Source organism: Gopherus flavomarginatus, chromosome 6 (genome assembly GCF_025201925.1).
Source record: "Gopherus flavomarginatus isolate rGopFla2 chromosome 6, rGopFla2.mat.asm, whole genome shotgun sequence".
Classification (NCBI taxonomy): Eukaryota; Metazoa; Chordata; order Testudines; family Testudinidae; genus Gopherus; species Gopherus flavomarginatus.
The window spans coordinates 365,079-381,650 of record NC_066622.1 but is presented as its reverse complement, the minus strand read 5'-3'; the positions used below and the strand labels follow the sequence as shown (position 1 = coordinate 381,650).

The 16,572-nt window shown below is 45.5% G+C and overlaps 1 protein-coding gene across 9 annotated transcripts in view; it reads right to left on the bottom strand.

Moving 5' to 3' along the window:
• Positions 1 to 16,572, bottom strand: part of LOC127054115 (SRSF protein kinase 3-like) — a 68,418-nt gene that overhangs the window by 27,815 nt on the left and 24,031 nt on the right. For 6 of the 9 annotated variants that reach the window (XM_050959828.1, XM_050959827.1, XM_050959821.1 and 3 more), the window contains 5 exons: positions 10,232 to 10,394; positions 5,934 to 6,016; positions 4,561 to 4,668; positions 3,693 to 3,762; positions 3,487 to 3,579 (listed from right to left, as the gene is read on the bottom strand). In XM_050959828.1, coding sequence (XP_050815785.1) covers positions 3,487 to 3,579; positions 3,693 to 3,762; positions 4,561 to 4,668; positions 5,934 to 6,016; positions 10,232 to 10,394 — 517 coding nt within the window. The remainder of the gene's footprint in view (positions 1 to 3,486; positions 3,580 to 3,692; positions 3,763 to 4,560; positions 4,669 to 5,933; positions 6,017 to 10,231; positions 10,395 to 16,572) is intronic. The other 3 variants (XM_050959823.1, XM_050959826.1, XM_050959831.1) reach the window with 3 other exon arrangements.

The following is a 16,572-nucleotide window of genomic DNA, read 5'->3' as shown; positions in this document are numbered from 1 at the left end:
AGACCAGAGATGTGAGGGGGAGCGCTCCTGCAGGGCAGACAACTGAGATCTGTGCTGAGAGGACGACTGGCGGGAGGGCGAATGGTGCTGGTAGTACGGAGACAGGCACCTCCCTCTAGGCGATCTGCCTCAAGACGGCAGGGACTGTGATCGCGGTACCAGTGACCGAGGGTGAGCCTGAGAGGATCTCCAGCGATCTGCAGTGTGAAGGTGGAGAGCATTGTCTTGTCTCGAGGGATCAGTAGCACTCCCTGCCCCCGGAGGGGTCTTAGCGGCTGGCTTGCCCTCATAGGGAACCTTTGCCCTTTCCTGTGGCACATGCTGTGTGGGCGGGGCGGGCGGAGGCCTGTGCTCTCTCGGCTCTTGGGAAGGAGTCGATCCCATCAGGGGTTTGGGTCTGTGACGATGCGGGACTCACCCCTGCAGCAACTCTCGCTGTCATCTCCGGGAATTAGCTCTCCAGCCATTGATGCGCCCTCTGCAGGCCAGTGTCCTGCTACTGCTTGGCACTCGTGTCCCTCCCAGACCCAGTGCCCTGTTGTCTGGGGTGCTGCCCCCTGGCAGTAACCCCTCACAGTTCTGGGTCTCCCCCTCCCAGGGGAACCTCCATCCACTATCCCCACCTTGCCTCAGTCTTGGCTACTGCCCAGTCTCCATCTAGCCCCTGTTCACTGGGTAAGACTGCAGTATAAATCACTCATCACAGGCAAAGGGGTTTGGACCTGCTGCCTCTGGCTACTTGTGGGCTGCCCCTGCAACCCAGTACCAAATAGGCCTTACCAGGCCTGCAGCCTGGGGCTTTCCTAGGCTGGAGCTCCCCAGCCCCCTTGGCCTTTTCCCAGCCCTGCTCCACTCCAGATACCTGGTTAACCTCCCTGCAGCCAGGCTCTTCTCTCTCTGAACGCAGAGAGAGACTGTTGAGCTCCTGGCTCCCAGCCTCTTATATAGGGCCAGCTGAGGCCTGATTGGGGTGTGGCCCAGCTGCGGCTGCTTCCCCAATCAGCCTAGTAGCTGCTTTCCCTGCTACAGCCCTCTCCCAGGGCTGTTTTAAGCTGTTCAGGGTAGGAGCAGGGTAAGTACCCCACTACAGGGTCCCATACCATTCCTGGGAGTTGGTGGTGGATCATTTAAGGGGCTAAGGGCCCCAACCAGGGAGGCATGTCCATGTGGCTCCAGAGTGGCCTGGCAGCCTGAACTGGGTCCTTTGCCCAATGTCCCATGGCCCTTCTTGTCTGGTGCCAGGGAACCATGCTTCCTTGCTTTCTTTTTGGGAACAGGTGACAGGGAGCCAGGTGGAGCTTGGTGCTGGTGGTGTGCTGTGCACTGAGACTGAGGCACTCGGTGAATCTTAGTGGGACAGCTCGGAAACCAGATGAAGGGAAGCCTCCATGAGGAGAGCCTGCAAATGAATATCCTGCTTCCTCTAAGTCCTAGGACAAAAGTTTTTACAAATATGGCACTTGTCCTTCACATGTGATCCCCCCAAGCACTTGAGGCAACTGTTGTGGGGGTCACTTACTGGAATAGGCCTGTTTCAGTCCACGCAGGGCTTAAACTCAGAGACCGGGGCATGCCCTGCCTGGGGCAAAGTCCATCTTTAAACAGTGGAGGGGGCAGGTCAAATAGTACTTGTGACTCGGGCAAACCATCAAGCAAAACACCTGGCCCCACCCTCTCTCTTGATGCCCTCAATCAGCACAAGCTAAGTACAGTTCTACTGCCCTTTACTCATACAATAAGAACAACAACATTACATTACCCCCCACCCCGCACTCAAGTGATCTGTAACCCAACCCCAGCCAAAATCTATCACTTGGGCAACACAGCTCTGTTTGCTGGATACCTAGGTAGATTAGGTGTGAATGTAAATACAATCTGGTCCTGAAGCCTTTTCCCCCAGCCCCAGCTCATCACTAGCTGTCAGGGAGAGCTTGGTTAGACTTTGATTACAAATCATAATTTGGCCAACATCACGAAAATGAATGCACTGACATCATCATAAAAACAACAGCTGTATAAGGAAGCTAGTCTATGTTCATACTTTTCAAATCTATTATATTTTCAGATACACATATTTTATCATACACTTTATATGCTTTTAAAGTATGTATTAATGTTTCAATTTCAGTTCAAATTTCCACACAAAAAAAGTCACTAAACTGGCAACACTGCACGTAACTAGTTCACAAAAATGGTGGGGGAGGAGGAGGGAAATCCCTGTTTGAGGCTGTTTCACTGGCTGAGTGGAGAAAGGACCATAGTAAGAGACTAAGTGGGAAAGTGGGGAGGAAGAGTGCTAGGTAGGGCCTTGGAGTCAAGGACAAAATGTTTAAACTTGATGAGCCAAGGGAGAGGCAGCAAAGAGATTCAAAGAAAGGAGATGCACATTTTAGACCGGGGTCAGCAACCTTTCAGAAGTGCTGTGCTGCGTTTTCATTTACTCACTCTCATTTAAGGTTTCACATGCCAGTAATACATTTTAATGTTTTTAGAAGGTCTCTCTCTCTAAGTCTATAATATATAACTAAACTATTGTATGTAAAGCAAATACATTTTTTAAAATGTTTAAGAAGCTTCATTTAAAATTAAATTAAAATGCAGAGCCCCTCGGACCTGTGGCCAGGACCCGGGCAGTGTGAGTGCCACTGAAAATCAGCTTGTGTGCTGCCTTTGGCACGCGTGCCATAGATTGCCTACCCTTGTTTTAGACAGACTGGGCTGGAGGCAAAGGCGGTGGAGTTGGAAAGAGAATGTGCTTGTCCTCTGTCAGCATAATACCCAAATTTCAGGCTTCTTCCAGCTTGACTCTCATTTAGTTATTTTCATCCCACATTTTGACTCTCTAGTTCCTTTTGGGATATTTCTTAGTCCTCACTGACTACGAAACTCCTACTAACTTTAGAATTTTGTACTGGCATTCATCTCCTGAGTAACTCTCAAGTCAACAGGTTGGCATAGCAAGGTCCTAGAGGACTTCATGGAGTCTTCAGCTCTCCTCCTTGCTTACAGAGAACTTTGCTTAAGATAGATTTTTGTTTGTTTTTCAAGGAGCAAGTTATTTAGGGGTGAGTCAGAGATCTGCACCTTTCTTCACAGGCGACAACTTTCCATTGTGCTGGGGGGTGCTTGACCCCCTGGTTCTGCCCCAGGCCCTGCCCTCACTCCACCCCTTCCCATGAGGCCAAACCCCTGCCCCGCCCCACATCTTTCCACCCTCGCTCCACCCCTTTCCGCTCCGTCCCCCAAGTTTGCTGCATCCTTGCTCCTCCCCTCCCCGCCCCCAGCCTCCTGCACTCCGCAGAACAGCTGATTGGCGGGGCCCGCTGTTGGGCAGGAAGAACTGGGGGGGAGGGGAGGTGCTGATAGAGGGGCTTCCGGTGGGTGCTCAGCACCCACCATTTTTTCCTCATGGGTGCTCCAGCCCCGGAGCACCCACGGAGTCAGCACCTATGCCTTTCTGGATAACTCCCCAGCTCCTATTTTCACCTTGTCTGCTGAAGAATTTTGATGACTGTTTCCAGGAGAAAATAATTTTAGGAGGAATTCTTCCCAGGAGTTCAATGATACGTGCAATGTGATCTAGAGAGAGAGAGAGAGAGAGAGAGAGAGAGAATGGGGGAAAACAAGAAGCTGGATATTTAGATTTTATGATCCTTTCATCAGTGAAGTCACTGAAAATGACAGAATCCTACCATCATCTCTGGAGAAATATTTCCCAGCCTGGGGTTCAAAAAGGCACTTGCCGGTCACCATTTCAAATGCCTGGAAATGAAGTAGCCTATTAATCCACTCAGTGCCCAAGCCAGACAGTCAAGAGAGTCATTCTTCACCAGTCCCTCCACTCCCTCAGCACCATCCCATTTTTCACTTCTCCAATACTCCATGACACAGGAGAGTTCCTAAGATAAGGAAACACATGCAGGTGCCGACAAGTCCCTGCTCTGCCACCACAGACATCACATTCCCCTTTGTCTGGGTAAATCTCAGTGTATATCTGGTTCAGTCTGACATATGTTAGGTTCCATATATAGGGTATTAATTGCCTTGTAATCAATATAGGGACAAGACAATTAAGAGGAGCTTTATCTGCAGTACAACTTTGAACAGAAGTTGGTATTTGCAGAGTGCTTATTTTTCTCACATGATTTCTTCAGACAAGATTCATCTTACTCCCAAATGCAGTAAAATAAACTAATGGCTGAGGACAGATATTCTCACGGGGTTGCTGGTGTCAGGACCAGAGCCAGGGTTTCTCGCGCCCTAGGCACACGGCCATTTCGCTGCCCCCTGTGCTGATCCCGTGGCTTTGGTGGAGCTGCCGCAGGCATGCCTGCGGGAGGTCCACCGGAGCCACGGGAGCAGCCGACCCTCCGCAGCGGCAGGTCAACCGGAGCCACCTGCTGCCCCCCCCGGCAAAATGCCACCCCCTCAATAATCCTGGCACCCTAGGCAATTGCCTAGGCTGCCTAAATGGTAGTGCCGGCCCTGGCTGGTGTGTCATTCATATTCACATCTGTGGTGCTCTGCAATCACCATGTCCATTGGGCTGAGAGTCCCTACCAGGCAGGCTGTGCTCCAGATATCTGCAGGAGTGCTGTAATCTAACCCAAGAAGAACTTCCAGGGCTCGATATGGCTGGGTCTGGATCTCTTTGGAAAGGGGCTTGTACTGAAACAGAAAGGATGGACTATAGCTAGTGGTTCACAACTGATTAAAAACAAAGAAAATCACAGCAAAGTCCAGGACATAGTGGTACAGACCATGGATGGAACACGCTGAATGCATACACCCAATCTCATGCAGGATACAGCAGATCTACAGGCTGAGCCCCACAACACCTGGGGTGATTTCCCTTCATTCTCTTCATGATTAGACATTTCTACTGGACTAAAACAATGGGGAGTCCTTGTGGCACCTTAGAGACTAACACATTTATTTGGGCATAAGCTTTCATGGGCTGGAACCCACTTCATCAGATGCATGGAGTGGAAAATACAGGAGCAGGTATAAATACATGAAAGGATGGGGGTTGCCTTACCAAGTGTGAGGTCAGTCTAATGAGATAATTCATTTAATAGCATGATACCAAGGGAGAAAAAATAACTTTTGAAGTGGTAACAAAAGTGGCCCATATCAGACAGTTGACAAGAAGATGTGATCACTCTGGTCACTCAATAACAGACCTAAAAGTGGCAATTCTTCAACAAAAAAAATTCAGAAACACACTCCAACATGAAACTGCAGAACTGGAATTAATTTGCAAACTGGACACCATCTGATTAGGCCTGAATAAAGACTGGCAGTGGTTGGGTCATTATAAAACCTAAACCTAATTTCCCCCTAGTGTTACTCACACCTTCTTGTCAACTGTCTGAAATGGGCCACTCTCGTTACCACTTCAAAAGTTATTTTTCCTCCCTTGGTATCCTGCTGTTAAATAATTTGTCTTGTTATACTGACCTCACACTTGGTAAGGCAACTCCCATTCTTTCATGTATTTATACCTGCTCCTGTTTTTCCACTCCATACATCTGATGAAGTGGGTTCTAGCCCATGAAAGTTTATGCCCAAATAAATGTGTTAGTCTCTAAAGTGCCACAAGGACTCCTCACTGTTTTTGCTGATACAGACTAACACGTCTAGCGCTCTGAAATCTTCTACTGGACTGACATTGTTTGACATTTCTAGTTGTAGAAGCTAACTGTATGCACATACTTGCCCAAAGCATGCAGCATGGCCCAGAGTACAGAGCTCAGCTCTGAGCTGGGAGTGCAGAGGACAAACACACATTACAAGATGAAATCAATCTCTCTTTCACAGCACAATAAAACTTTTCAAGGAGATGTGCAATGATGGGCAGACACTAAGATCAGAGTCAGAAAAGAGAGAACAGGCTCCTTCATCCTGGGGGTTGAGAGCTGAAACTGACTCACGGTCCAGCATGCGCTGCCTAGGTCTGCAATTTTCACTCCCATTTTCATTATATTGCAATGATCCAATTGATCGGCAAGAATTCCTGTATGAAAAAAAAAACCAGAGCTTAAATTCACAATTTTTGTAGATACAAAAAATTATGGTTTTAAGAGAGACACTGGATTTATGGATTATTATAACAATCTGTAACCCACTAATCCCCCTTTTGTCCTATGACTACAGGGGTGTTATCCAGCCACTTCACTTTGAATGATCCCTTAGAATATGTGCTAAGCACTTAAGCTAAACTATCTGATTGATCTTGTATTTAGTTGTGACACGCTGAGTACCTTTCCCAGACCTTAGGAAGAGCTCTCTGTAGCTCCAAAGCTTGTCTCTCTCACCAACAGCAGTTGGTCCAATAAAAGATATTACCTCACCCCTCTTGTCTCTCTGTCTCCAAACTAACAGGTATATCATTCAACACAGATCATTCATGTATGTTTTTGCTTTTATCTAATGCCTTTCAGCCCAAAGAATCCTACAGTGCTTTACAGAGAGGTGATTCCTCTTTACACACCACTGAAACTTCTATGTGCTAAGAAGAGGACACAAAGAAGAATTTGATATCCAGTTAGACTGGAAAGAGGATTTTAGAAAAACAGCCTGTAATTGTCTGAAGTGGAGCATTGGGGTCAGCACCAACTCTGAGGGAAGAGTGCCCCTATTCAGTCACTTACCCCACTCTGCATCGCAGTTCCTGTGATGTTGCAGTCTATATAATTTTATAAAAATATGCTAATTTAATGTAACTGGAATATGCTTCATGCAAAAGGTCTCTTGTAAGGTATCATTACAAAGCTTCAGAGGGGTAGCTGTGTTTGTTGCTTTTTACAGATCCAGACTAAGAGTCCTGTGGCACCTTATAGACCAACAGATGTACTGGAACACAAGCTCGTCTGACGAAGTGGATATTCACCCACGAAAGCTTATGCTCCAATACATCTGTTAGTCTATAAGGTGGCACAGGACTCTTTGTTGCTTATTACAGAGCTTATAATTTACTGAGTTTGATCATCCTATTTGTATAAATATGCCACTCTTGTATCTGAAAGTAGAAATATGAAATATAACTCTGAGGGCCTATTGTAATTATGCAAAGTGTGGGCCATTAATGGTGGTTTGGAATCTTGATGACTCCCATTAACAAGGACAATTGTCTGCAGATGGGTGTGTCGTACCTGTAAGTCTTCCTGTATACTGTGTGCTGGCAAGTGGGCAATGAAGTCTTGCGGTGACATGTGATCATGTCACCTGAACTGGAATCCATCTTTAACCTGGTGTCTTTCCATTGAGAAGGAGGGGGTGGGAACCCAGAGAGGAACAAAGGATTCCCACCTTATGCAAAAGATATACAAAGGGGTAGAACAGAACGAAGAGGAGAGAGGAGCCACCATGAGGAATCCCCTAGCTACCACCTGAGCTGGAACAAGAGCTGTACCAGGGGAAAGAATTGTGCCTAGGCCTGGAAGGTGTCCAGTCTGGAAAAAAAACAAAAACCTGAAGCACCTCTGAGGGTGAGATTATCTATATTCGGTTTGATTAAACACAGATGTGCGCACTTTATTTTATTTTGTTTGGTGACTTACTTTGTTCTGTCTGTTACTACTTGGAACCACTTAAATTCTACTTTCTGTATTTAATAAAATCACTTTTTACTTATTAACTCAGAGTATGTATTAATACTTGGGGGAGCAAACAACTGTGCATCTCTCTCTATCAGTGTTATAGAGGGTGAACAATTTATGATTTTACCCTGCATAAGCTTTATATAGGGTAAAATGGATTTATTTGGGTTTAGACCTCATTGGGAGTTGGGCATCTAAGTGTTAAAGACAGGAACACTTCTGTTAGCTGCTTTCAGGTAAACCTGCAGTTTTGGGACAAGTAATTCAGACCCTGGGTCTGTGTTGGAGCAGACAGGTGTGTCTGGCTCAGCAACACAGGGTGCTGGGGTCCTGAGCTGGCAGGGAAAGCAGGGGTAGAGGTAGTCTTGGCGCAACAGGTAGCAGCTCCCAGAGAGTTTCTGTGATCCAACCTGTCACAGTTCCCTTCGCACCAAGCCGAGCACTGGGGCCCAACACTGACTCGGGAAAGAGCATGTCCTACTGAGTCCCTCAGATCACAGCGATAGCACTGGCTTTTCTCCTCTGTCAACATCAGCAAGAGGAAATGTGACCCCTGCAGGGTATTGACATCTGGCAGACAGAATCTGCTCTGAAAATTGAAAGGTGACCAGCTACCTTTTGATTTTTATCTTGGAAAAGACGTCCCTTTCCCTCAAATATCTTCCAGATTATGTTACTTTACAATGAAATGCTTGTCAATATATGTCATACACTATCATGCAAGCTTGATTCAAGCAAAAATCTGCCAGTAATTTAGTGTCATCATTCACCCCAAAACATTAGGTCCATGAAATAGCAGCACCACAAGACAAACTCTGACATAAAATGTGTTACATTTCCCAAATCATTCCTAGAAGGTGAGGAATATCTCTGGTGCAAAGACTCAGAATACAAGTGCTGGTGTTGTGTTTAAATTACAGAAAGGAAGTAGCGTTCTCAGAATAAGAACCTAAATAGAACAGAATAGAATATAGTAGTTTAACACACTGAGAACATGAACTAGATGTTCTCCTCTGAAGATTTATTGTCAAATGTGACTGTCTGGACCACAAGTGAGGACTAGTTTGCAGTGATAGAGCCAGGAGCGGCGCCAAGGTTTTTGGCGCCCTAGGCACAGGGTTGGCTCGCAGGTCCCGCAGCTCTGGTGGACCTCCCACAGGCGTTCCTGTGGATGCTCCACCAGAGCCGGGGGACCAGCGGACCGTCCGCAGGTATGCCTGCGGGAGGTCCACCGGAGCAGTCTGCCGCCCTCCCAAATCCTGGTGCCCTAGGTCGCCTAAATGGAAGCGCCAGCCCTGGATAGAGCTGTGTATATGTGTGGGCAGGACTAAAGGGCATCAGCAGATCTGTAGGAGGGAGTGGGGGAGATGCTGCAGTGCCGGATTGAGGGGCATCAACAGAGTCAGAATAGCAGGGGGAGCTGCATGTCCATCTCATCATGATGTCCCCATGAATTGCATAATTTTGAGGCTGCTGCTACCTTTCAGCAGATCAGATTTGTTTCCATTCCTGTGCAAATACAATGCTCCTCTCTTATTCTGGTTGTCAGACATGGTTCTCAGATGTATGGTGATAAATTTAACTGGGCAAAGAGTGGCTGGATAGGAATTCCTATTTCGTCAATTTTTCTGGGACTAATGGAAAGCAACTGGGCCTTGCTGGTGCCCCACTCAGGCAAGGACATTTATTTGGATAACTGTATTCTCTGAGACACGAGAGCCTGTCCAATCAGCTCTTGATGCCAGTACACTGAGCTTTGTGAAACAGGAGTTTGATCTTGACTGTGGCTGTTGTTAAACTGTCTTGGAGAAAATAGAAGTCTCAAATGAGAATGTTTTATTTTAAAGTCACAGAAGCCAGTGCATAAAGCAAAAAACAAACAAACAAAAAAAACAAGGGAGGGTTTTATTTTCCAGCCTTTGCTCTTTATGAAGGCTGTTGGTCTGGCTGCACTGATTCCTGGCCTCACAGACTGCCCCAGGTGAAAGAGGACACAGGAAAGACATTAGCCCATTGAGTTGCACAGATACTATTCACAACCAGAGGAAGCACTGAGATGAAGAGATCCTGAGAAGTCATTGCAACGCCTATATAAGTCTGAAGAAGAGCAGTAAACACAGATCTCCTTAAACATCAGATACCAGAGATGGGCCTTTGCATGGTTAAAACAAAGTACTTTGGGCTACAATTAGCATGAAAAGTGCTATGCAAGGTGGAGCTGTATTGTACTGTAAGGCTGTGAGTAATTGCTCAGAAGTGATGGAAAGGCATCAGCAAATGCTCATAACTTTCCACTTGTTCCTGCACACAAACCCATCTGCAGCAGCATGTCTATACACAAACAGACCTTGACTGGGGTTTGAGTGGTTGGTATATGAGACAGATGGGCTTGCTCCTAGAAGCAAGAGATGGAAAAGACCTACCAATACAGGGTCATCTAGGCCAATGGCCTCTCACCAGCCAATGCAGGAATTTATCCTACTGTATATTTACCCTTGGTATGAAGTCTCCATAGGCTGAGGTTGGGGTGCAGTAAGCAGGAATGTTCTTGTTCCTCACAGGAATCCTAGCACCTGTGTGAGTCCCACTTCCTGTACTAAACTCTGCACATCTTTACCCTTTATACCTACCTGGTTTCTTTAGGCCCAGATTTATGCTTTGGTTCCAGGCAGCTGTGTCATGCAAAAGCTTCTGGAGACTCTCCTCGTCCAACTGCAGCAAGATGTTCTCTGGCTTGATGTCTGTATGGATAATCTGACAATTTGTATGCAGGAACTGCAGCCCTGCCAGTACCTGTGTGAACCAGAGACAGTGATTAACAGTCAGAAATGCAGAGACCACTCCTAGGAGCAGCTTTAGATGATGTCACAAGAGAAAGAGACCAACATAATAGACTTGATGTTTCACACATGTTCTGATGTTTATGAAGAATGAGACACAGATGACATGGAAGATGGAGGCCATCCCGATATAGGGAATCCCATGCATCTGCTTGGAGTCAGTATCTGTGACAGGGTGCAGAGTGAGAAACACTTACTCAGCCCCTGCCACTCCAGCCCCAATCAAGGGGAATGGATTGGGGCTGGGTGAATAGCCCTCTGTCTGTTTGGAAACAGGCAGCACCTGCCAGCCTCATTAGCCATGACTATAAAGGCTGGGAGGAAGCCAGAGGAAGGGGGTAGGGGGAGAGAAAGGCCAGGCACAGAGGGAGGTGGGAGTCTTCTGGTCTGTTGCTGGCCAGGCCTGCACTTGGCAAAGTTGGCTGTGAAACCTGTACATAGGTGGAAAGTGGTGGCAGGAAAATAACTGTAAATAAAGAACACTGGTGTTGCATCAAGCTGAGGTGTTCCTGACTGATTGGAGAGGGCAATGGGGGCCTAAACCAGAGGGGCCCAGTGTGCATCTCACTACATGTGGGGGCTTGTCCGGGATCTGAAGCCAGCGCAAGATCTTGGCGGCCCAGAGATGGAGGGAACCCTGCAGTGGCTAGCAAAGCAACAGGAGGAGATGCAGAAGGCACTGCAAGCCTTCCAGCAATCCTACCATCTAGAGAGGCAGGCCTTACTCACCTGGCAGGCAGAGCAACAGAAAACTCTCCAGGAATTTATAAAGGAGCAGGCCAAAGTGCAGCAGCTTCTACAAAGACTGGGGACAGGTGAGGGCACCCACACAACGACGTTAGGCCTATGTAAGATGGGCCCTGCCGATGACCCGGACGGACGCCTTTCTTTGTACCTTTGAGCAGGTAGCCATGGGTGCCGGATGGGATAGGGAAACCTGGGCCCTACAACTGGCTCCCTCTCTGGCCAGCAAGGCTCAAGCAATCTATATGGCACTGAGCAGCGACCAGGTCAAGGACTACAAGGTGGTGAAGGCAGCTGTCCTAGACCGCATAGGGCTGTCAGCAGAGAAATACTTGCAGAAGTTTCAGTCTTACCTTACCTACTTTGACTGGCTAGAGGGGCATTATGGGAGCAAGTGGTGTGATACAACTAATGGTTTCATCATTGGACCTAGAAAGAATGGAGTGAAGTCTGAGCTACTTGGATTTAGTGAGAAATGGAGAACTCACACATTGCACTAGTACAATGAAAGTAGATTTTGGGGAACCAAGTAGCAAGGTGCAATGGAAGGAAGTATTACAATCCATTTGTAAGGAAGTGGCTGGGGACACTATAATTAAGGTGAAAAAGGATATAATTTGACCAGGAAAAATATAAGCAACAAGACATGGCTTTTCATGAACTGGCTCAGATTTGTGATCACTAATTATCATGCTGACCAACATCATCTCACTGTTTCTTGGTCTCTCTTGCCTTACCCACAACTGTTTGTTGCATCAACCTGTTGTCTGTAATCTTACACTTAGATTATAAGCTTTTTGAGACAGGGACTCTCTCTTTGCTGCCATATATACTTGTTCATTAGCCTGTTCGTTTATAAGCCGACCCCCGCAAAATGGATAGTAAAAATAGCAAAAACTGTATGACCTTTTCATAAGCCAACCTTATATTTCAGGGGTTGGAAAACTTTGGCTCCCGGCCCTGCCACTTCCCACAGCTCCCATTGGCTGGGAACGCAAACCTCAGCCACTGGGAGCTGAGGGGCTCCGTGCCTGTGAATGCTCCAGGTAAACAAAACGACAATGTGTTAGATATTCAATGATTCCATAGAGTTTAAAATCATCAAATTTTGGTGTAGACCCATTTATAAGCCGACCCCCACTCTTTGATGCATCACTTTTTTACCAAAAATATTCAGCTTATGAAGGCGTATAGACAGTATATATGTTTTTACAGTACCTAGCACAAAGAGGCCTTGGCGTCTAGGTGCTACCACATTACAAATGAGTAGAAATAAAACCTGCAATGGCATTGGGGAGAGACCCAAACAGGAATATATAGAATTAGTTAAAGTGTGTAGGGAAAAGAGAAGGACAACGCTTCAACACTGCAGGAAAAGGATACCTTGTTATGGAGCACAGAGAGTCTGAAGATTCAAGAATTTAGGGACTTAAATAGTTGGGAAGAGAACATACTCTATACATGGAGAATAACTCACTAATGAACATTGATTAGGAAATGAAGATTTTTACAGACTCACTGATACTCACAAGACACTTTTGAAGTTTTAAATCCAAATTGTTTCTGAGTTAGCCAAATATAATATCAGTAGCAGCAGAATGGCTACTGAAAAGTCCTGTTTTACACTCTAAGTCACATGTTGACAGATTTTCTTAACACTTTCAAAATAAACCACTTTGTGGGCTGCACGCCAAATGAGGCTAAATTTCAGCCTCAAAGATAATTTGTAGGGGGAAGAATACCTAACCCACTTCAAATGGAGGGAACAGAAGAAAAATGCCACCTCAGCAGTCCCTAACTCTATAGAAATAAGAATTATTGTTTGCTTAGCACTTTACATACAGCTATGAGATGAAGACAAAGGTTCCTGTCCCAAGATCTTACAGTCTTAAGTAGACAAAGGATGGATGGAGGATGAGATACAATTAGAACTAACCTTTGAGTGAAGTTGAGCACACAGCTTGTTAGTTCCAAGATGTTCAGATGAATTTTCCCACGAGGGCAGGAGTTAATTCAGAGTAAGATGGCCTGTTAATTCCCACCTGAAGAGGGTTTCAGATGCTATTTGACAAATAGGCTAAAGGAGGAAGAATCCACTTCATCTACACGAAAGCCTCTGGATGAGTCTTGGGGTGCTGGACTGCACACCCAATCTGTCCACTTGTCAAGATGTTTCTCTGACACCTTGACAAGTGGATCAGCAAAGAGCTGTTGAAAAACTCAGAACATAAGAACATAAGAACGGCCGTACCGGGCCAAACCAAAGGTCCATCTAGCCTAGTATCTGTCTACCAACAGTGGCCAATGCCAGGTGCCTCAGAGAGAGTGAACCTAACAGGCAATGATCATGTGATCTCTCTCCTGCCATCCATCTCCATCCTCTGACGAACAGAGGCTAGGGACACCATTCTTTACCCATCCTGGCTAATAGCCATTTATGGACTTTACCACCATGAATTTATCCAGTTCTCTTTTAAACACTGTTATAGTCCTAGCTTTCACAACCTCCTCAGGTAAGGAGTGCCACAAGTTGACTGTGCACTGCGTGAAGAACTTCCTTTTATTTGTTTTAAACCTGCTGCCCATTAATTTCATTTGGTGACGCCTAGTTCTTGTATTATGGGAATAAGTAAATAACTTTTCCTTTTCCACTTTCTCCACATCACTCATGATTTTTTATACCTCTATCATATCTCCCCTTAGTGTCCTCTTTTACAAGCTGAAGAGACCTAGCCTCTTTAATCTTTCCTCATATGGGACCATCTCCAAACTCCTACTCATTTTAGTTGCCCTTTTCTGAACCTTTTCTAGTGCTAGAATATCTTTTTTGAGGTGAGGAGACCACATCTATACATGGTATTCAAGATGTGGGAGTACCATGGATTTATATAAGGGCAATAAGATATTCTCAGTCTTATTCTCTATCCCCTTTTTTAATGATTCCTAACATCCTGTTTGCTTTTTTGACCGCCTCTGCACACTGCGTGGACATCTTCAGAGAACTATCCACGATGATGCCGAGATCTGTTTCCTGACTCGCTGTAGCTAAATTAGCCCCATCATATTGTATGTATAGTTGGGGTTATTTTTTCCAGTGTGCATTACTTTACATTTATCCACATTAAATTTCATTTGCCATTTTGTTGCCTAATCACTTAGTTTTGTGAGATCTTATTCATAGACTCTAGGACTGGAAGGGACCTCGAGAGGTCATCGAGTCCAGTCCCCTGCCCTCATGGCAGGACCAAATACTGTTTAGACCATCCCTGATGGACATTTATCTAACCTACTCTTAAATATCTCCAGAGTTGGAGATTCCACAACCTCCCTAGGCAGTTTATTCCAGTGTTTAACTACCCTGACAGTTAGGAACTTTTTCCTCATGTCCAACCTAAATCTCCTTTGCTGCAGTTTAAGCCTATTGCTTCTTGTTCTATCATTAGAGGCTAAGGTGAACAAGTTTTCTCCCTCCTCCTGATGACACCCTTTTAGATACCTGAAAACTGCTATCATGTCCCCTCTCAGTCTTCTCTTTTCCAAACTAAATAAACCCAATTCCTTCAGCCTTCCTTCATAGGTCATGTTCTCAAGACCTTTAATCATTCTTGTTGCCCTTCTCCGGACCCTCTCCAATTTCTCCACATCTTTCTTGAAATGCAGTGCCCAGAACTGGACACAATCCTCCAGTTGAGGCCTAACCAGTGCAGAGTAGAGTGAAAGAATGACTTCTCGTGTCTTGTTTACAACATACCGGTTAATGCATCCCAGAATCACGTTTGCTTTTTTTGCAACAGTATCACACTGTTGACTCATATTTAGCTTGTGGTCCACTATGACCCCTAGATCTCTTTCTGCCATACTCCTTCCTAGACAGTCTCTTCCCATTCTGTATGTGTGAAACTGATTGTTCCTTCCTAAGTGGAGCACTTTGCATTTGTCTTTATTGAACTTCATCCGGTTTACCTCAGACCATTTCTCCAATTTGTCCAGATCATTTTGAATTTTGACCCTGTCCTCCAAAGCAGTTGCAATCCCTCCCAGTTTGGTATCATCCGCAAACTTAATAAGCGTACTTTCTATGCCAACACCTAAGTTGTTGACGAAGATATTGAATAGAGCCGGTCCCAAAACAGACTCCTGCGGAACCCCACTTGTTATACCTTTCCAGCAGCATTGGGAGCCATTAATAACTACTCTCTGAGTACAAGCAGCAAAGAATCCTGTGGCACCTTATAGACTAACAGACGTTTTGGAGCATGAGCTTTCGTGGGTGAATACCCACTTCATCAGATGCATGACGAAGTGGGTATGCATGCATCTGATGAAGTGGGTATTCACCCACGAAAGCTCATGCTCCAAAACGTCTGTTAGTCTATAAGGTGCCACAGGATTCTTTGCTGCTTTTACAGATCCAGACTAACATGGCTACCTCTCTGATCTCTGAGTACAGTTATCGAGCCAGTTATGCACCCACCTTATATTAGCCCCATCTAAATTGTATTTGCCTAGTTTATCGATAAGGATATCATGCGAGACTGTATCAAATGCCTTACTAAAGTCTAGGTATATCACATCTACTGCTTCTCCCTTACCCACAAAACTCATTATCCTATCAAAGAAAGCTATCAGATTGGTTTGACACGATTTGTTCTTTACAAATCCATGCTGGCTAGTCCCTATCACCTTACCACCTTCCAAGTGTTTGCAGATGATTTCTTTAATTATTTGCTCCATTATCTTCCCTGGCACAGAAGTTAAACTAACTGGTCTGTAGTTTCCTGGGTTGTTTTTATTTCCCTTTTTATAGATGGGCACTACATTTGCCCTTTTCCAGTCTTCTGGAGTCTCTCCCATCTCCCATGACTTTCCAAAGATAATAGCTAGAGGCTCAGATACCTCTTCTATTAACTCCTTGAGTATTCTAGGATGCATTTCATCAGGCCCTGGTGACTTGCAGGCATCTAACTTTTCTAAGTGATTTTTAACTTGCTCTTTTTTATTTTATCTTCTAAACCTACCCCCTTCCCATAAGCATTCACTTTCTTAGACATTCCTTCAGACTTCTCAGTGAAGACCGAAACAAAAGTCATTAAGCATCGCTGCCATTTCCAAGTTTCCTGTTACTGTTTCTCCCTCCTCACTGAGCAGTGGGCCTACCCTGTCCTTGGTCTTCCTCTTGCTTCTAATGTATTGATAAAAAGTCTTCTTGTTTCCCTTTATTCCCATAGCTAGTTAGAGCTTATTTTGTGCCTTTGCCTTTCTAATCTTGCCTCTGCATTCCTGTGTTGTTTGCCTGTATTCATCCTTTGTAATCTGACCTAGTTTCCATTTTTTATAGGACTCCTTTTTATTTTGTAGGTCACGCAAGATCTCGTGGTTAAGCCAAG